Source organism: Pimephales promelas, chromosome 22, assembly GCF_988280905.1.
Source record: "Pimephales promelas chromosome 22, fPimPro1.hap1.1, whole genome shotgun sequence".
Taxonomy (NCBI): domain Eukaryota; kingdom Metazoa; phylum Chordata; class Actinopteri; order Cypriniformes; family Leuciscidae; genus Pimephales; species Pimephales promelas.
The window spans coordinates 7,482,822-7,504,134 of record NC_142790.1 but is presented as its reverse complement, the minus strand read 5'-3'; the positions used below and the strand labels follow the sequence as shown (position 1 = coordinate 7,504,134).

General features: G+C 43.1%; 1 protein-coding gene and 1 pseudogene across 1 annotated transcript in view; both read left to right on the top strand.

The window, feature by feature from the left end:
- The window catches only part of myripb (myosin VIIA and Rab interacting protein b), a 298,451-nt gene that overhangs the window by 47,722 nt on the left and 229,416 nt on the right, over positions 1–21,313 (top strand). Inside the window, exon 2 of the mRNA XM_039666448.2 lies at positions 7,884–8,086. Coding sequence (XP_039522382.2) covers positions 7,977–8,086 — 110 coding nt within the window. The 5' untranslated portion in view covers positions 7,884–7,976. The remainder of the gene's footprint in view (positions 1–7,883; positions 8,087–21,313) is intronic.
- On the top strand, positions 13,645–19,637 carry LOC148969521 (uncharacterized; annotated as a pseudogene).

Here is a 21,313-nt window from a genome sequence, read left to right as displayed (position 1 = left end):
GATTCGTTCTCGACCGCCTGAAACGGATCTCCGGCAGGACTGGACCGAAAACGATTCTCGATGGGCGAACGCAATCGCTGCCCGTCCGCAGGCTCGTGGGGCGGACAAAGCAGCTTGCGATCGCTGGAAACCAATGCGTCCCGAAACGTACTTGACGGCGGGAGAACAACATCGATTTCCTGCGGGCTCCGCGAGGGAGACGACCTCAGTCGCTCCATCACGGGTGGGGCCGCCCGCAGAGATCCTAGCACTGCTAGGACATCTTAGATGTTTTCTTAGCCTGCAGGACGGCCCTCAGGTCGCCCTGCTTGGCTTGCGGCTTAGATTGAGAGCGCCGTCTATGCCCCCAAGCTCCTTGAGGGGGGGCTCTAGACGCGACACTCTCTCTCTGAACCTGCCTGTAGGTGGAGGAGCTGGTACCTGGCTGAGGCTGCGACTGCCCACTGGGGGCAGACTTCCTGGATACTGAGCGGCGAGGGAGAAATTGTTTGAAGGCCTCTGATTGATTTTTCGCCTCCTGAAACCTGTCGACAACGGTATTAACAGCGTCGCCGAACAGGCCAGAAGGCGAAATCGGGGCATCAAGGAGGAAAGCCCTGTCTTTCTCCCTGATGCCCGTCAGATTTAACCATAAATGTCTCTCCGAGACCACCATTGCCGCCATGGAGCGACCGACAGCGCGGGCCGTCTCTTTGGTGACTCGGAGAGACAAATCAGCGACCTTCCTCAACTCCGCCACATCCTCCGGAGTCGGTCCCTCGCCCTCATCAATATCCTTAAGAAGGTCGGCCTGGTACGCTTGGAGAAGCGCCATGGTGTGAAGACTCGCACCAGCCCGACCCGCAGCCATATATGCCCTGCCCACCAGTGAAGATGTTTCTCTGCATGGCTTGGTGGGCAGCACCGGGGCTTTAAAGGATGATGCCGACTCAGGTGATAAATAATTAGCCAAAGGCTGTTCAACCCGCGGCATCATCCCATAACCATTCTCTCGTGCCCCCATGATATTACTATATTTTAATATAGTGGGATTGGAAACACGAGAAGAATGGGGTTTCTTCCACGATTTACACACCTCAGTATGCAAATCGGGAAAAAACGGTAAGCCCCGATGATGAGGTTGTTCCCTGTGCTGCAGGAAGCGCTCATCTAATTTGCTTTTAACTTGCACTTCCTGCTTTTCTTGTGGCCAATCGATCTTTAAATGAGCCACTGCACGGGAAACAACCTCTACCAGCTCCTCATATGCGGGGACACGGGGTGGCGAGTCATCCCCGAAGTCCCCGCCCCCTTCGATGCTGAGCACGTCCACCTCCTCGGAAGCAGACAGCTCAAGCATCGGATCCTCGACTCGCGCAGAAGCCCGCTCAGGCTCGAGGGCATCGGAACTGTCCGATGAATCCCGAGAAGGTGCCTCAGCAGCCTCGGGATCCCCAGACAGATCCATTTGCGAGCCCCATGAAGAGCGTCGCCGCGCCGCCTCGGCAGACGCGGGTCCCGCACCACGGGGCTCACGAGGCTGACCCTCTTCATTGAAAAGGGCCAGCCGGGAACGCAGCACGCGGAGCGGTAAAGCCTCACAATGCTCGCAAGCAGCTCCCTCGAGAGCTGCCTGCGCGTGCTGCATTCCCAGACAATGTGTACACAGTTGGTGTGTGTCCCCGTCCGTGATGTAGCGAGGGCAAGGGTGCACACACCGCCTGAAATTCACACTCGCCATTATTCAGATTTTAGTTGGCTTAGATATACTTGCTTAGACAGACAAACAATAAATAAGACTGACAGTCACAGAGAGCGCTTAGCTGAAGAACAGAAAGCTGACATGTGTGCCGGTTCCTTATATATGCTTCCGCCTATGTGTCGTCACACATCACGTCATCACGTTGATCCAATCGGAGATTGGCTTAGTTTCATTCATGCTTCAGAGACGCTACGCTGAGGGGTGTTCCCCCCCAAAGTGTCACTTGGACGCAGTTTGAGTTCCCTCGATAGGGAACTCAGGGAATACTACACTTAGGCCTGAGCAGTATATGTTAATAATCATTTAAATTTGTACTTTTAAATTATCTTATTTAAAACTAAAATAAATATTCTCTGTTTATGTAATCTATATAAAAAGATAGAGATGTCAGCTGTGCTCATTATCGTTCTCACAGCTCATTATTTTCCTAATTTGACACACCCACGGAGAGCGCGCTCAATTCAAACACAAATGATCTGAAGGAACACATTGAGACTGTAAACGCCCACATAAACTCGGTAAACACATTATATTTAGTCAAATACTCAGATTAATGTATTGCGGTGTCTTCGGAGGCTGCGAGGAATAATCCATGGGACATTTACCTCAGAACAAGTGCTGCTTTATTTTCACTTCGAGGAGCGAGAAGCTGAGAATTTTGTAAGTGTTTTATTCTTGTGCTTTGTTCTAATCGCGATCAATGTTCCCTCTAAGCTGCGCTTCTGAAGCCGCGCTGCGCAGAAAATAATAAAATGCCATGTAGAGGATTGACGCGAAATGTGTGGGGAAATCAATTCGATTGTAGTTTAAGTGAGAAATAATTTCAGTACTCTGGTCAACCGCTATAGAGTGAAAACTGGTAAATGCAGTTTACAGCTTTCATAGAAAGAAAACGATGTGAGCACATGTGATTGGCAGAGAGTCGTGTGTGTGGACAAAATAGCTCAATACAAGAGGCAACGAGAAACAAAAAAAGACATGTGAAATAAAATCACATCCTAATGTTTTAAAGAAGAGTGGTTTGATTAAAGTGGTGGAAATAACAGTTGATAGACACAGAATGGTGAAGATGTGTTTGTATTTGGGGGGAGTTTCAGGCATGGTTGGATTACTATAAAAGAGTTCACTTTCACTTTTCTTGAAAATATTTAGCTATTAGATCTATTTAAATGCTTCAGTTTGTTTCCATATTATAATATGTAAACAAATTGAATCATTTAAACTGACATATCACTTCAAATACTTCAATTCTTTTTTATATTATATTATATTATATTATATTATATTATATTATATTATATTATATTATATTATATATTAGGCCTATATTGTATTATATTATATCCCAAATAAAGAATCTCATACAGATTTTGTTTAGGTTATATTAGGCCTATATTTTATTATATTATAAGCCAAAATAAAGAATCTCATAGGGTGTTGTTTAGGGCTCATTGCTATTAAAAAAGTTTGAAACCCCCTGCTAAAGAAAATATTGGAAATTCATTAGGAATAAACAATCATTTAACTTTGATGGTTTAAAAATGAATCGAGTGTCTGGGTGTGTGTGAACGAATGAACGCACAGATGCATAGCCTACTGTTAAAGACAAAATAGAGTATAAAGTTTTTACTATAAAATAGACATCAAATAAGCTTTAGTTAGACAGTTTCTGCTCATATATTAAATACATAGTATGTTTTGTCAAAAATAAACTAAACAACTGTTATCCAATTGCAAGCTAATGCAATGCACATATCACCAAAATAATGAATCCTTTACTTTGAAATATGTATGATAAAATGTATTGGCCTACATTAAAAATAATATTTTATGTGCAAAAATAATTTTATTTTCAAGATGTTTCCAACTCTGACTTTGAACCAATTCTACACAATGGCCCATATGACCAGGATTTGTTTCCAGGTATGTCTAAAAATGAACCTGGTATTCATTACCAGGTTCATACCAAAAAAAAAAAGAAAAAAAAAAGGTAACACTTTACGGTAAGGGTACATGAATTATCATGAATTCATGTATAAGTTAATGCATGAATTATGGATTCATTCATGCATTAATATCTCATGAATCATCAGGAACAAACACAAGTTCAACGTTTTTCATTCATGACTTCATGAATGAACAACACCTTAATTAAAACATTAACTAAGATGAGCACATCATCATGAATTATGATTTATTACGCATGATCATGATGTTTTCTTTGTTCACAGTTATGCCACCTTTCAATAGCACATTGTTCACCAGTGTTTCAAAGGACCTAGTCACCACTTTAGTTAAGGGGCCACACACATGATGAAGTCATTGATAGATAATGCTTAGGTAATGATGACTTCTGTATTTGTTTTACAGAATGTGTGTGCTATGAGCTGCGATTGGTCTATTATGGTGTCTGTCCAATAGTCATCATTAACTAAGCATTGATCTATTAATGACTTCATCATGTGTGTGGCCCCTTAAATAAAGTGGTGACTAGGTCACTGACCTAGACAAAGAACAAAGAAAACATCATGATCATGCGTAATAAATCATAATTCATGGTGATGTGCATATCTTAGTTAATGTTTCAATTAAGGTGTTGTTCATTCATGAAGTCATGAATGAAAAACGTTGAACTTGTGTTAGTACCTGATGATTCATGAGAAATAATGCATGAATGAATGCATAATTCATGCATTCATTTATACATGAATTCATGATAATGCATGTACCCTTACCGTAAAGTGTTACCAAAAAAAAAAAAAAAAAAAAAAAATGATGAAACAACCCCATTCCCACGACCTGTCCAACATCTGAGGCTGCTACTCTGCAAAACCAAATTCCATCCTATGCTCGAAATGTTGAAGTAGTTTTAGCCGGACAGTGCACATGACAATTGCTGTAAATGACATTAAATATTCTCTCAGTCCACATGCATCTGATAAGGCCTATTTAGATAATTTACTGGATGATTTTAGGCAATCGATTGCTTTAATCACACTGGGAAGGTGGTGAGCACTAGGTCTTACTTTTTCTTTTACTGTCTATGGTCTTACTGCGTCAATACGCGCACTCCATCGTGTGTCACTCACTCGCGCTTACTGCGAACTAGTGCGAAACCCTGGCGTTTTGACTTTGCTTTATGCATATCAAAAAATACTCAGACCATTTTCAGGAGAGGGGTGTTTCATTATGACACAGTCTACATTTTACTCAAGCAATATTAAACAAAATGCATTTTTTAAAACAATAAATTATGCTATTTTGGTTAAAAATAAAATATGATAACCTTTGCTTATATTTAGGATGAACATAATTAATCAATTGCAATCATATCCACTGTATCCAGTGGGATAATCTTTGCTTTTTGACCGGATGCCATTTCATGCTGCACACGAAGAGCTGCTCTGACTGCCTTAACTGGGCTACTCATGTGGCTTGAACAGGAGTGCAACTCCTGATCACTCTCTGAAATTGGAAGAGCAGAGAGAGTGCTCTGAACGGAGTAAAGAACACCTTAGGTACATAGCCGTGTCTTGGTTTAAGGATGACTTTACAGTCATTAGGCTCAAACTCAAGGCAAGACACGCTCACAGAGAGGGCTTGCAAGTCACCGACTCGCTTTACTGATGCTATGACTAGCAGGAGGAGGGTGGTCTTTAGCGAAAGGGACCACAGGTTGGCTGACTGGAGCAGCTCAAAGGGAGGGTCCCTGAGGGAACGAGGTGGGTTCAACCCTCTGGCCCCCTTCAGAAAACCAACAACTAAGTTGTTCCTGTCTGTAGACTGGCCACAGGAGCATGGGGGAATTGGCCACAGGGAGCCATGACCGGTTGCGCCAGAGAGGGGCCACCAGAAGGATTGCGCAGGGGGGCCACTGTCCTCCTTGATCCATCTGATGACCCGAGGAAGCAGCGCAACTGGGGGAATGTCATATAGAGGAAGGCTGGGCCATTGGTGGGCCAGCGCATCTTTGTCTTTAAAGAAAAATATTGGGCAGTGAGACTGGTCTTCTTGAGGCATAGAGGTTGACCTTTGCCCTCCCGAAGATACTCCAGATCATGTGAACTGTCTGGAGATGAAGTGTCTATTCTTCTGACGACACATTGCCCAGGGACAGCACGTCTGCCCCTTGGTTCAGTCTGCCCAGCAAGTGTACTGCTCTCAGCGAGCACGGGTTGAGTTGCCTTGACCCTGAAAGATGCGGCAAGCCGCGGAAATTGTCAGAGCGTTGTTCGTTGTTCTGGTGTTGTGCAGCGTTAATCTCCGACATGAGCTTGGCCCGTATTTGGGCCAAATCGAGAATTGTTCCCAGGAGGGCTCTTTAGATAGAGATATAATAATAATAATAATAATAACCTTTAATTTCTATAGCGCCTTTAAATGTACATCTCAAAGCGCTATCCACAAGTTTCCGAGGGGCGCTCCTGTAAAAAATAAAGTGGGTGAAACTTCCGGTGAGGCGGCGGAAGTAGCATTCCAATGGTGTTTTGTGTGTTAGTTAGCCAAGAGGCTAGCTGTTTTTCTGAGAATTATTTTACTATTTAAAGACGCAAATCTAGAGATGTCGTTACGAAGCTCATGGACAACATGTGCTGTTTGCGGTTGTATGTATAACCGGACTAAACTAATTCAGTGGCTTAAACGTGATTGTTTTGAACACGTCTATGTTTTGAACATAAGCTGAAAACGAAATCAGAGTGATCCTGCCAACGACTGTAGTTTCCATCACCTCCCAAAAGACGGCGAATCTTCCTGTGTACATTTGTTTAAATTCTTAATATTCTATAAACTCTATCAGCATGTGATTGGCTGTTCGCTACTGATGTTACACCTAAACTCAGGATCAAGTGTTGACAGAATACCAAATGTGCCAGTTAATGTATTCAAGTAGCACATTCATTTATAATTTTGAATAAACTCCAAAGCACAATGACTACGTGGGTATTTTTTATTTTAATTGTTTGTCAGCTCGCACAACTGTCTGTCACCATGCCTTGATGAGTATTGATTAATAATAATGTTATTATAATACTCCCAACCAACTACTGCGGAGGGTAAAGGTACTGTTATTTCACCCTTTTGAATTTCGTTGAGATTGTGTTCCCACATCGTTAGCTCGTTTGGATCGCTATAACTTGAATGACTGTCAACTGTTGAATGAATGAGTGTCAAGCATGTCAAGTCGCGCTTTGTTTACTTCCAACCGGAAGTCGCGCCCACTTTTGACGCAAGGCCTCATGGGGCGTAGGAAACTATTAAAATTGCAAAGATTCAACACACAAAAAGACATAATAAAATAAATAATAAAATAAACATAAAAGACAATAAATCAATTAAAAGCTAACCTAAAAAATGAGTTTCAAGCTGAGATTTAAAGATTTCAAAAAGATTTGGCTTGCCTGATCTCAATTGGTAGAGAGTTCCAAAGTTTTGGAGCTAATGAAGAAAAAGCCCCATCTCCCATTAATCTCAAACGGGTTGAGGGAACAGTTAAAAGACCAGTGTCCGAAGAACGAAGATCATGTTTTGAAGTATATATGGAGTTAAAAGCTTGGTCAAGTATTGCTTTATGAGTGTCACAGGGTAGAAGAGTCATTTTCAGGTACCGAGCACTCAGTGCTGGACTTAGCTGATGTGCTGTCAGTGCTGTGCTCTGCCAAAGCGTCTCGATCTCAAGGAAAAGATCTTTATAGCTGAAAGAGAACTATTCTGAGATCCTACGGCGAAATGCCCACTTATACAGATGGGTAGATATATACAGTAGCTAGCTATAAAGATGTGTAGCGCCATAGGTTTGTGCAGTTCTGCTGCAAAGCCATTGGCTTGTGCTGTTTCACTGGATGATTCAATAAGGCTTTGGTGTTCTGCGGAAAATGAGTTTTCCCAATGCGTCTAGTGATGCAATACGAGCGAACCGTATTTTGCTTTGTATGTGGTGTTTTATAAAAGAGATTATAGGAAACAGTTGAAATAGACTTTGTAATCAGGATTTCTGTCCACCCAAAACTTACAAAACTTGATTATTCCTCAGATGTAACTGAAAAAACAAATACTTTTAAATATTTGATGCCACTAATCTACTGTATAGAAAACTTTGACCTATAGAATACGGAATGACTTTAATTTCTCTTTTATTCCTCAGTGACCTCCAGGCTTTAGCTTGAAAGTATTTTAGGACAACCATTTGTGGTTCCAGCGTCGCATCAATCAATTGACCCTTGGCTCTGGAGCAGTGATGGGACGTAAACTGGACCTGTCCGGTCTGAGCAATGATGAAGCAGAGCATGTACTCAGAGTGGTGCAGAGGGACATGGATCTCCGTAAGAAGGAAGAGGAGAGACTCAGGTAACAGTAATGTGAAACATCAGTCAAGATTTGATTTGATTTCTTTCACCTTGCAGATTTTGAGATTGTGTTTGTGTTTGTTTGCATTGGCTGATGAGAAAAAATAAGACACTCAGTGAAGTTGCTCTGATGACACTCATTTCCTGTTGTTGCCATCTATATGCCTCCTTTAGTGAAATTGTTGTCATAATTTGTGCTAATGCTAATTCAGACATAGTGCCTCAATATGTGCCGTGCCAAGTTTGAGGTCTTGTGGCCAATAATGATGTGATAAGTTGAATTAAGCACAAATGTGATTTTTAAGAGCTACAATAGGGACATGATTTTCAGCAAATAGCATCTTACATTTGCTTTGTTTCTCAAAAAAAAATAAATAAAAAAAATAGGAGACTTAGAATATTGTGCACAAATCGTATGGACCACTATTACGGTACTTTTATGGTTTTCTTCATCTTCAACAGATCAAGCTGCTATAGTATACACATTTGTTGAATAGAAAAGAGCATCCTGAACATTTTACCAGTTATATACTGTAAGTCAAGTTTTTATATACATCAAAAGTTGATAAAAAACAAACAAACAAACAAACAAAAAAAACACAATAAAATAATAAAAACAATCTCTATGAGCAAATGTTCAAAATAAAAGTGTATAAAAAACTAATGAAAGAAAATAAGATGATAGTGAGTTAATGACAGTTTGTGGGTGACCTGTCCCTTTAATACTAATTTCGAAACCCATGTATTTCCATACCACTCGTTTTCACTATCTGTCCTTATCTCTTTTATTGTTGTTGCCGGTCTTTTCATTTATTTATTTTTTTCTTTTGTCTTATTGATGCATTCACAAATTGTAATGCACTCTGTAGAGGATAATTAAACACAGGGCAGTCACTTTGATGTATGAAATTTATGTTCTAAAGCTGTTGAACGGAAATGCAAATGTGGATGTGGATTGTTCCACGGCCAAAATATGATTCTCCATCAGTTATCCACTTCTGTCTGGTAGTTGGTTGCAGAGTTAGATTGTTGGAGGGCAGAGGCTATGGATCTTGAGATTTCTCAGTGTTATGATTTTGAACATTGTCAGATTTGACTCACTTTGGTCTTGATCTTTTGGCTTCTTGTTTTGATGAGTCAACAGCATGACACAGACCACTTAAGGGTCCCACTGTCTGTGGAAAAGGATATATTTTCATGTTCAGTGGATTTTTTTGAGTGCTTCTCAACTGGGTTGTGTATTTGTATCATGTAGCCATATTTGTTGTCTTTTGAGTTTTAGATAATATCTCATCATGAAATACTAATTCATTTTAATGTATCTTTCAGTCATTTGACGAGAGCATCCAGTTTATCTTAGTTCAAGCTGACTTGTGAAGTAGTAATACTTTTGTGTGTATGTATGTGTGTGTGTGTGATTATTTTCATATGTATAGGATCAGATGCATTTTGTTGATTTGGTTACCCGGCATAGTGCTTCAGTTTATGGTGGCGGTCACATTCAGCTTCGTTCAGCACAGAGTTTTTTTTACTGTACTGTTGGCAATGTCTACTTAACATGTCTCTTAGTCTTAACTTTGTCAAGTCAAGTCACCTTTATTTCTATAGTAATTGTTTCAAAGCAGCTTCAGGAAAATAATGCAAAAGTTTGCAAAGTTTGTTTGTGCTGTACAGCCGATCTAGAAGAAAATAGCATCACAATTCAGCTTAAAGGGTTAGTTCACCCAAAAATGAAAATTAAGTCATTAATTACTCACCCCCATGCTGTACCAACCCCGTAAGACCTTCGTTCGTCTTCGGAACACAAATGAAGATATTTTTGATTAAATTTGAGAGCTGTATAACTACCACATTGGCTCCTAAGGGACTGCCTCTTGACGGCCCAAAAAGTCAATGAAGAAAATGTTTAAATATCCCAAGTGACTACCGTGGCTCAACTATATGTTTATCAAGCGACGAGACTACTTTTTGTGCGAAAAAACAAACAAAAATAACGAGTTTATTCGACTATTTCTTTTCTTCCTTGTAGGCCAGAACGAGACTTCCTTATAGATTTCCATGACGCATGCGCGAGATTTGCGATCTGCTCACACCAGCTTCACTACTTCAGATCGCAATTCTCGCGCATGCGTCGTGGAAATCTATAAGGAAGTCTCGTTCTGTTCTGTTTTTTTTTTTTTTAAATTAAAGTTATTAATTTAGTTCATATATATATATATATATATATATATATATATATATATATATATATATATATATATATATTAGGGCTGTGCAAAAGTTAATTGCGATTAATCGCATCCAAAATAAAAGTCTGTGTTTACATAATATATTTGTGTGTGCTGTATATGATTATGTTGTATATATAAATACACACACATGCATGTATATATTTAAGAAAATGTGTTATTCATATATCAAATATTTATATTTTTATAATATAGATTATGTATTTATAAATATATACAGAATTTAAGCGCAAATAATTCTTAAATATATACATGCATGCATAGGTATTTATATATACAAAATAATTATCTACAGCACACACAAATATATTATGTAAACACAGACTTTTATTTTGGATGCGATTAATCGCAATTAACTTTTGCACAGCCCTAATATATATATATATATATATATATATATATATATATATATATATATAGCCGCTCTGGAGTAAACTGTGATTTCATCACCCAGCTCAATTTAGTTCTTGTATAATAGTGTCAATGCAGGCAGATCAATATCATTGTTGAATATTAAATTAAATAAGTAAGCCAATGGCAACTATGGTGGGAAAAGGCCATTTTATTTTGTACTACTTATCAAGCTGTCATTCGCCAGCAGACAGGGTGTACATATTCAGATGAAGACTTCATCACACAATGGAACAGATGTCACTTTGTGTAACGTTATAGCAAACATAAGTAAATGGACCTTTGCTTTGATTATGCAGTTATTTCTGTTTTTACCTCCCATACGACAGTGTTGTTAACCCACCCACTCTTGAAAAGAAGATAGCTATCTGTACTTTTTAGGCTTTCATTTTTTTGTGCAGTATAAGGTATAGATTATCTATAACTTATGTAAATATCTCCAAACTCCAAGCCTGGTAGTGACTTTGCCAGCTTCAAATCAATGGAAACATCAGCGGGTGCTGTATATAGATCACACATTTCGAGTATGTTAGTCTCTTCTTGATATCTAATTTTAACATTCGGTGACATATGGTCTAAATAGTTAATTGATTGTAGTTTTGGAAATTTGCAAGGCTGCAATTCCCCTGGCTGGCCACTATTTGTCGCCATTAAGCATTGTGGAGAGATTTGGTCCAGCGGTATCTATGACTCCACCATTGTAAAAAGCTAACCAGAACAGCCGTATCCCTACTAAAAGATGTACTTCCGATCTTCAATTTTTTCGTGACATAGGCCTACGGAGTGTGTTTTGTGTGCATGCGAGTGTGTTGCCCTCCCTCTGTGTTAATTAGTTTGGTCTACTCCATTGCGTATCTTGAAACACGCCCCCTTTTCACATCTAATTTACAGAAGTCCCTTTCACACAGAGATAACAGAACAAACTAGACTTTGAAAATATATACGTTAATTTTAATATTAGCATATGGTGATCCTTAAGTATTAATGCTCATTGAAGCATGCTTGGGAGCTCAGTTGTGAGCCAGGGAAAAAACGACATACTGGATAGCCAGCCTAATCTCAGGAGCTGGCTTGAGTTAGTTTAAAATGGGGGAGGGCGCATTTTTGCATTTGAATGTTGTGTTTCATTCTAAAACTGAGAAACATTTTAATCTTATCATAAACACACACACACACATATTTATTAGGGCTGTGCAAAAATTAATTGCGATTAATCGCATCTAAAATAAAGGTCTGTGTTTACATATATATTTGTGTGTGCTGTATATAATTATTTTGTATATATAAATACACACACATGTATGTATTTATTTAAGAAAATGTGTTATTCGTATATAAAATATTTATATTTATATAATATAGATTATGTATTTATATACATATACAGAATTTAAGCACAAATAATTATATACATGCATGCATAGGTATTTATATATACAAAATAATTATATACAGCACACACAAATATATATTATGTAAACTCAGACTTTTATTTTGGATGCGATTAATCGCAATTAATTTTTGCACAGCCCTAATATATATATATATATATATATATATATATATATATATATATATATATATATACATATAGGCCTATAAATAAACTAGTCAATGTTTTTGATAAGATAAGTGTTTTTCAACCATTAAAGAAATACATTTTACACATATTGCACATTTAGTGTTTTGATGTTGCAGGTGCTCATCTGTGAAGATGAGCCATTGCCACTGCACTGATAGTGGCAACAGTAACACTTTTTAAGATTTCAAAAAATACATTCAGGGCCATATTGCATTTTGTGTTACACAAAAGATTGTAATTCATAATTTGATAGACAATTGGAGATGTTTACTGTGTTTTAGGTTGCCTACATCTGCCCCATTCGCTAATTATGCCTAAAAAAGAAAAAAGGTCACAAATTGTCTGACTAAACCACCCCTTCTCCACACTCCTAGTTATCCACACTCCTCTTTTTAAAAATCACTTACATACGGGGGCAGTACTCTTGGTTCGGCCAGAATTCCGAGCTCGGAGCCCTCCCTCCGGACAGCAGGCCAAATACACATTGAATCTTACTCACTCAAAATTATATGCAAGTATGAAATTGTGAATAGCTCATGATAGCCAACATAGTTACGAAATGATAAGTTTTACATGTAAATTTACAGGGTTGTCATGGAATCATTTACCCAGACAAAGAGCCATAAGAAACATTATTTCAAAGTCCATATACAGTAGCCTACCTGAGAAATGAACTGATCATCAGGATTTGGGTGTTATTTAAATGTACAGGATTTGGATTGTTATGTAAATGTGTTATCTAAATCATGTTGCTTTACAGTATATTGAATATCTAGATAATTGCATAACTGTTAAACAAACACCTACTTTATGCCTATTCTACGTTTTGCCATTTAATCACCCTAATATTAACACCAATGCTCACAACTCAGGTCCGCAGGCCACTCCCACTACTCTGCCCATCAATTTAGACTAGAGTGAAGCTCATAGACTGTAAAAAAAATGGACGTAGTATCTGTGACGTCACCCTGTCACAGTCTTCGTCTGCACCATCCTGTCTGCGTCTCCAGCACTACACTTCCCATGATCCTCTTGTCTGCACACCTGAACTCACTCCCTCATCAGCCTCCCGTTCAGCGTCCTGTTCATCTGTTTCACCTGTCTTCACCTCATTATGTTTGATTCTTCAGTGTATTTAGTTCCCTCTGTTTTAGTCAGTTTTGTCGGTCGATGTTAATGTTACCCCGTGTTCCGCCTGCCTGTATCCTGTGTATTTGTGATTAAACCCTTGCATTGGAGCCTTTTGGAATCTGCCTGTTCTTCTGCCTGCACCCACACCCGTGACAGATCGACCGACCCCCTAAAAGGGATTTAATAATGGATTTAGCCGCTGTACAGATTCTCCTCCTGGAGCAGGAGGATCAATCCCTCGAGGCCCACACACAGAGGTATTTGGATTTGGTACCTCACGTTCACTATGATGTTACCAGCCTCTGTGTGTTCTTCCGGGCAGGCCTAAATGCTGAAACCCAGGCACGCCTGCCCGGAGACGGGCCTCGAGGGGACTTTGCGGCCTATGTGGAGTGGGTGCTGGTGTCATGTGGATCTTCTTTCACCGTGGACGACGGCACCAGCCCCACTCCAGCGCCAGAGACCGTCCAGCCTGCGCCAGAGACCGTCCAGCCAGAGCCCGAGACCGTCCAGCCAGAGCCAGAGCCCGAGACCGTCCAGCCAGAGCCCGAGCCCGAGACCGTCCAGCCAGAGCCCGAGACCGTCCAGCCAGAGCCAGAGCCCGAGACCGTCCAGCCAGAGCCAGAGCCCGAGACCGTCCAGCCAGAGCCAGAGCCCGAGACCGTCCAGCCAGAGCCAGAGCCCGAGACCGTCCAGCCAGAGCCAGAGCCCGAGACCGTCCAGCCAGAGCCAGTGCCCGAGACCGTCCAGCCAGAGCCAGAGCCCGAGACCAGGATCCCACCCAGCCTCCCTCTCCCACCTCCTCCCGTCATGCATCCGTCAGCCCCTCCGTCTGCCAGCTCCCCTGACCCAGCTGGGTCGTTGGATCCCCGGCCTTCGCTTCACACCTCCTCTATCTGGACACTTCCTCGGCCCCCGGTCCCATCGGCTCCCCCGTGGCTGCTACCTCCCTCAGCTCCTCCATGGTCCCACAGTCCACCAGCTCGGCCAGGCTCCCTCGTCCCTCCGAACTCCCTGCACTCCCTCGTCATCCTCCCTTCACCTTTGGACTTCCTTCCCTTGGCTCCGCCCCGTCATGTCACCCCCCCGGTTCAGTTGGACTCCTCACTCCCTCCAGTCACCCGTCAGCCCTCACGCACTCTGACCTCACCGTGTCCCTCTGTGCCCCTGTCAGCACTTCGGTCACCAGAGCCTGCGGTGTCCCCTTGCTCCCTCGGTCCCTCCTCAGCACCCATCATCGTCGGTCCCTCAGCTACACCCTGGTCTCCTCTCCCATCCGCTCCGCCCCTGTCAGTCGGCCCCCTGGTGTTGCCAGCCCCACTACCATCGGCTCCACCAGGGGTCCTCCCTCCAGCTGCTCCGCCCTGGTCTCGCCCTCAGCCTGCTCCGCCCTGGCCACGCCCTCAGCCTGCTCCGCCCTGGCCACGCCCTCAGCCTGCTTTGCCCTGGGGACGCCCTCAGCCTGCTCCGCCCTGGGGACGCCCTCAGCCTGCTCCGCCCTGGTCTCGCCCTCAGCCTGCTCCACCCTGGCCACGCCCTCAGCCTGCTCCGCCCTGGCCACGCCCTCAGCCTGCTCCGCCCTGGCCACGCCCCGCCCAGGCCCCAGTTCGTCCCCCCTCCTTCCTCTGTTATGCGGCGTGAGGTCACGCCTCCCGGGAGGGGGGAGTTCTGTCACAGTCTTCGTCTGCACCATCCTGTCTGCGTCTCCAGCACTACACTTCCCATGATCCTCTTGTCTGCACACCTGAACTCACTCCCTCATCAGCCTCCCGTTCAGCGTCCTGTTCATCTGTTTCACCTGTCTTCACCTCATTATGTTTGATTCTTCAGTGTATTTAGTTCCCTCTGTTTTAGTCAGTTTTGTCGGTCGATGTTAATGTTACCCCGTGTTCCGCCTGCCTGTATCTTGTGTATTTGTGATTAAACCCTTGCATTGGAGCCTTTTGGAATCTGCCTGTTCTTCTGCCTGCACCCACACCCGTGACACACCCGTGGGTTTCTGAAGAGCGTTTTTGAAGCCTAAAGTAGGCAGGGCCGGCCTTCGCCATCTTGGCAGCGCGTCACCTTTTGTCACTACCGGATAAAATATAATGGGCAAAGAGGCGGGTCGTGGGTGGAGCTGAGGTGCTGAATAATCCTATATGCTACTTGCCTCGGGATATAGTGACAGCTAATTGAGAAAGTAAAGCAAAAAAAGTTCATGTTTTTGCCCTTTGAAATATTATAATAGTTAAGACGTAACTAAAAGTGAGACTATTATTTACTTTACTTTATCAACTTTATTAACCCTACAAGGGGCAATTAGTTATGCAATTAGCATGTATTTAACAGTACATAACACAAATCACACACAACATACAAGCAGTCAACTATTTGTATTGTGATGCATAATTATTTTACTAGTTAAAAATGTTTTATCATGCAGACAGTTACTTACAATATTCCTCTAAGCTTGTGTGTTTGACAGTGATTCATGCACATACATTTCAGTCAGCATGGCATTGCACATCAAGTTCGTGAAGAGCTTTATTCAGTCCATTTTACAATCTGATTTTGGCCACCTCTCAGATCAGGTCAAACCAAAGATATTACCTTAGACGTTCAAGTAAATGCACTAGAAATCATTCAATGGTGTACATCTATTGCATGGACGGAGAGAAAGCACTGAAACTGTCAGACATCCATTAGTGCATGCGAGGGAAACAACTGGAAATACAGCGCTGGTTGTGCTCTCCATACTCAACAACGACGTAATCTGATGGCATGCATGGGCGAAGGTATAATACATGTATTAAATTGTATGAAATAATCCCAGAAACAAGCACAAACACAGCTGAGGGTGACGAGGCTAACAGACTGCAGACAAGGCCACCAGGCAGTAAAAATGTTTTTTTGTTCGTTTTTTTTTTCTGCTGTGAAGTTAGACATTTTAACATGGGAGAGATATAGATTTGACTCGCTTTTGCAGCCAGCCTCAAGCGGCCACTCGATGAATTTCAGTTTAATTCACTTCCGTGTTGGTTTCAAGAGAGAGACGGGGAGGTTGCCACTTGGTTGAGCTCCACTCTACACTAACGCCTGGAAATCATTTCGCACAATGAAATCAGATAATGCGCGCCAATATAATATGACGACGTAAGAGCGTGAAGGCGGCGCCCGTGCCATCAACCCCATTCTATATGGGCTTCAGACAATTGCCACACTTACTCTGACGCATAATTTTACATGTGAAATGCAGCCAAACCTTGGAGCATTTTATCGCTATCAGACGTTCTTGGAGTCTCCCGCATATTGATAATGGGTCCTTGATTCCGAATTGATTCCTCTAGATTCCGGGAGATTTTAACTAGCAAATTAGTTAAAATCTCCCGGAATCTAGAGCGAGCAAGCAAGAGTGCGCATAAAAGACAGATCAGACGTGTTCCAAACGTACGCGCACAAGGGAGAGGGAGAGAGCGAGACTTTGCATGTGTGCACTTCATGACATAGAGACTCAAAGGGGTGTAACGGTGTATTTATTCGTATTGAACCATTTCGGTTCGAGGCTTCCGGTTCCGTACGTATACAAACCGAACGATCCCTTGGACCATTTTTCCTGCCGACAAAATTCACGCTAGTGCAGCCAACACAACGTTGTGCAACATCAAATGGCAAGCGTAATGAAAGCGGAACGAAACTGCGCTACTTATTATGTGCTGTGCTTCACAAATCGTTTATCAGTTCGGACCAGCAACATCTGTGCAGCGCATAGGGCGCAGCGCGAGTTGAACTCGATCAAGCGAAACTGTTACTACACAACGCTAAGAGATCCAGCAAAGAAAACATTTGAATTTACCACTGAAATAATAGCATCGCAGCGAGATCTAGTGAGAAGCATTCACATTTCTCCGTTATTAACTGTAGATCTCTATTACATCAAACAGCACTGACGTGGAAACCAGGAAAAACATTGTGCCATGAATGAACTAGTAATACTTTACGTCCACAGACCAGCAACATTCACCATGGATGTAATATAGTAACACTAACTATAACCAGTTTGGCCGGAATAGTGAAATGCTTTCAAGTACTTCACACATCTTTTTCCAGCACTTCAAAATTCAAATATTATATAAATAAATATTTAAATGTTATTTTTAATTTGATGACCAAAACACATTATTTGTTATACTTAAAAATACTTAATTATAGACTTCAATATTTCGTTCAAAACCACCTCAAAACACTTTGTGAAATTTTACAAAGCCGTGAATCAATGTATTAAGGCCACTTGTGTCACGTTACAGTTACAAAAAATGGAGAGGAGACACAAAGTCCATCGGGCGGCCAGGGCAGAACACAGAGTCCATCGGGCGGCCAGGGCGGTGAAGACCCCTTGGGTGGCCAGGGCGGAGCAGACCCCTCGGGCAGCCAGGGCGGAGCACTGGCTCAGGAACAGACACCGGCTTAGGAACAGACACCAGCTCTGGAACAGACATTGGCTCCAGCTCTGGAACAGGCACTGGCTCTGCCTCTGGCTCTGGAACAGGCACTGGCTCTGCCTCCGGCTCTGGAACAGGCACTGGGTCTGTCTGCGGCTCTTGAACAGGCACTGGCTCTGCCTCCGGCTCTGGAACAGGCACTGGCTCTGGCTCCGGCTCTGGAACAGCAGCCACCGGCTCAGGAACTGCAGACATCGACTCAGGAACAGCCACTAGAACAGAAATGGTCCCAAGGACAGACACAAACACAGAAACAAACACTGGGTCTGGAACCGACATGGGCTCCAGCTCTAGAACAGGCACTGGCTCCGCCTCTGCCTCCGGCGCTGGAACAGGCACTGGCTCTGCCTCCAGCTCCGGCACAGGAACAGCAGAAACTGGCTTTGCCTCCGGCTCTGGAACAGCAGACACTGGCTCTGTCTCCGGCTCTGGAACAGCAGACACTAGCTCTGCCTCCGGTTCTGGAACAGTAGAGACTGGCATCTCCAAGATCCAAGCCAGATGCTCCAGATAGTCCGTCACAACCTTGGTGGCCACGCCAAAGGGGATCTCTGGCTCTGTCCCAGACTGGACAGACGGAACGTGATCAGTCTCTCGCTGGGCAGACGGGACGTGAACAGTCTCTCGCAGGGCAGACGGGACGTGAACATTCTCTCGCTGGACAGACAGGACGTGAACAGTCTCTCGCTGTGCAGATGGGCGTTTCCTCCTCCTTTTCCATCCATGACGGCGAGAAGTAGGCTCTGAGCTGTCCCTCACTGGCCCAGGATCGAAAGGGGGCCAGGATGGAGAGTGTTGTTGAACCTCTTCTGGACCCTCTCCTCCTCCTCTACGACATCCACGGGTCTCCGAGAACCTGACCAGATGGTCCGACTCCTCCCTTTGATGAACCATAAAAGCGAGGGCCTGAAAAAAATATTCATTCTGCCAGATTCTGTCATTTCGTCATGACAGATAGTGGAAAACTGGGTCGATCCAAATGTACGATTGTGTAGTCTGGACAATCCAAGTCATTGTCGTCCATGCAAGCGTCATCGTACATCCAGTCAAAATCATCGTCATCCATGCTGCTGAGTCCTCAAATGGTCGGATTGTTCTGTTACAAAAAATGGAGAGGAGGACTCAACGGATCAGCAACGGATGATTTATTAGCAAAAGAAAACAAAACACAAAGCAAAAACCCACAAGGGGGAAAACACAATAAATGAGACATTAAACAAAACTGAAATTGATGAACAAACACTGACTCTGAACATGAAGACCATCACATGGAAACTGGGAAAACAACTATCCGACAAAGACTGCAAACATGAGGAGACTTAAAAAGGGAACAAATCAAGAGGGAACAGGTGGAAGAACTCAAACACTAATCAGGTAACAAGAGGGAGGGATCAAACAATAACGAGAGCACATGGGCCAACATAACAAAGACACCCAGGTGCAATACAAGAGAGGACAGACACGTGACAACTGGAACCAGGATCAACTGATCAACTGGTCCCAGAATCATGTCTAACCAGTCAGATCATGTCCACAGAAGTTGATTCTGTCACAAGAGTTGTTCCTCTCAATCATGATGTGCTCCCAGAGACTGTTCCTGTCCTGGCCATGGAGGCCTTTCCTGAGTTTTCTTATCTGTCTGTTAAGGACCTTGGAATCCTTTGCCAGTCATATCATATCCACAGAGACTGTCCCTGAGTCTTCCTATGATACCATATCCGAGCCTGCCCCCGATATCAAGTCTAGTAGGAAGCCCTTACCAGTGGAGAGGGTGCCTAATTTAGAGGTGCCACTAACCATGTCCTCACCCCTCCCATCCCACCTTCTGTGTTTCCTGGTCATCTTAATTTCCCTAAGCCGGCACCTCCCTGGTCAGCCTTGAACTTTTTGCCCAGTTCTGTTTCCAACCACCCCATCCCTTCCTCTGCAGTCCCTGGTCAATTTTGGACCTCCATGATTTCGCCTTACCTCCTCCCCAGTTGGTGTCACCATGGAATTCTATGCCTGGTTTGAACACCTGGAGGCAGGTTCTCCTCTAACAGTTTTGTCAGTCTTGTCTTTCTCTTTGTGTAGTGTTGACCATGTGCTCCTGTGTTCCTGCCTCCTTGTTTCCAATTACCACACCCTCTTGTTTAGTCATTGATTAGTCTTCGTTTGTCTAAGTGTGCTCATCTGTTCCTTTTATGAGTGTGCGCACCATTTCCACAGCTGCATCCGAAAACTGATAAGTGCTGCCTCAGTAGTCTTTCCGAAAACAGTTTTGTGAGGTACCTTCATGTGCAAACGCTGTCTGCAGAATTATTGTCTGATAGGGCAGCGAGGCAACTAGTCAAAAACATTGCGACCTCTGTGTACTTCTGTGCTACCTAGTTATTGTCTTGTTAATAGGTCTATAGTGTTATTTGTTCTTTTTTCTCTAAGTTACTTTTTTTTGCAGTGCATTAGTTCTGCCATCGTTCCTGTCTGTCTTGTCTTTTTCCTGTCTCTGGTTCCTGTCCTGCAAGCAGAGCGTCCTTGGCTGCTTACTCTCCTTGCCAATCAGCAAGCCTGGTGCAGAACGTGAGATACCAGAGGGCTTTGGCCGTTGTATGAAGTATGGAGTTCCTGTCTGGCCATCGCTGGTATATTCTGGTCTTGTTCTGCCCTGCAAGAACTGTTTACAGCGGTTGCTCTTCCTGCTTGCCTGTCATCATCCCTCGTTTCCTGCCTACTGTTTGGACTGTTATCACCTCCTCTTCCTCACTTTATCTTGTCTTGCCTGCTATTTTTGTCAATCCTCACTCAGAGATCTGTGACAAAGATCTGAGAACAGCTCTGAGTTCTCTCCTATAATACCTGATGAGTTTGGAGATCAGAGACCATTCCTCCATACAGAATTTCTCCAGATTCTTCATATTCCCAGAACTCTTCAGTTCACCCCACTCATTTTCTATAGGGTTTATTCTCCGGGGAGTATGGGCTGTCATGAGAACTCGTGGGCTGCATGATTGAACATCTCAAAGCAACCTCAGATGCTTATGTGTCCAAAGGAGGAGATGGCGGTGAGCTGCGACGTGAGTACTTTGATGATTGATGTCAGCAACGGCCGCAGTGTTCGACGTCACAGCTGAGCTGGCCGCCAGACAGCTTTCTGATTTTTTACACTGCAGGGGAATGGATACCCTTGACGACGAGCAGACGGAGTTGCTGCTCATGTTTGCCTGGTAGCACTTTAGAGCAGGCTCTTGATTGCCTCAGCCTGTGCAGAGACAGCAATGCTGCTATTTGTGCTCATTTCATTCATAGAGTTTACACTTCACACATTCATTATATTGTGTAGTGATTTTAGAGGTGTATGTATTATGTATAGTATGTATAACAATGTCTATAATAAG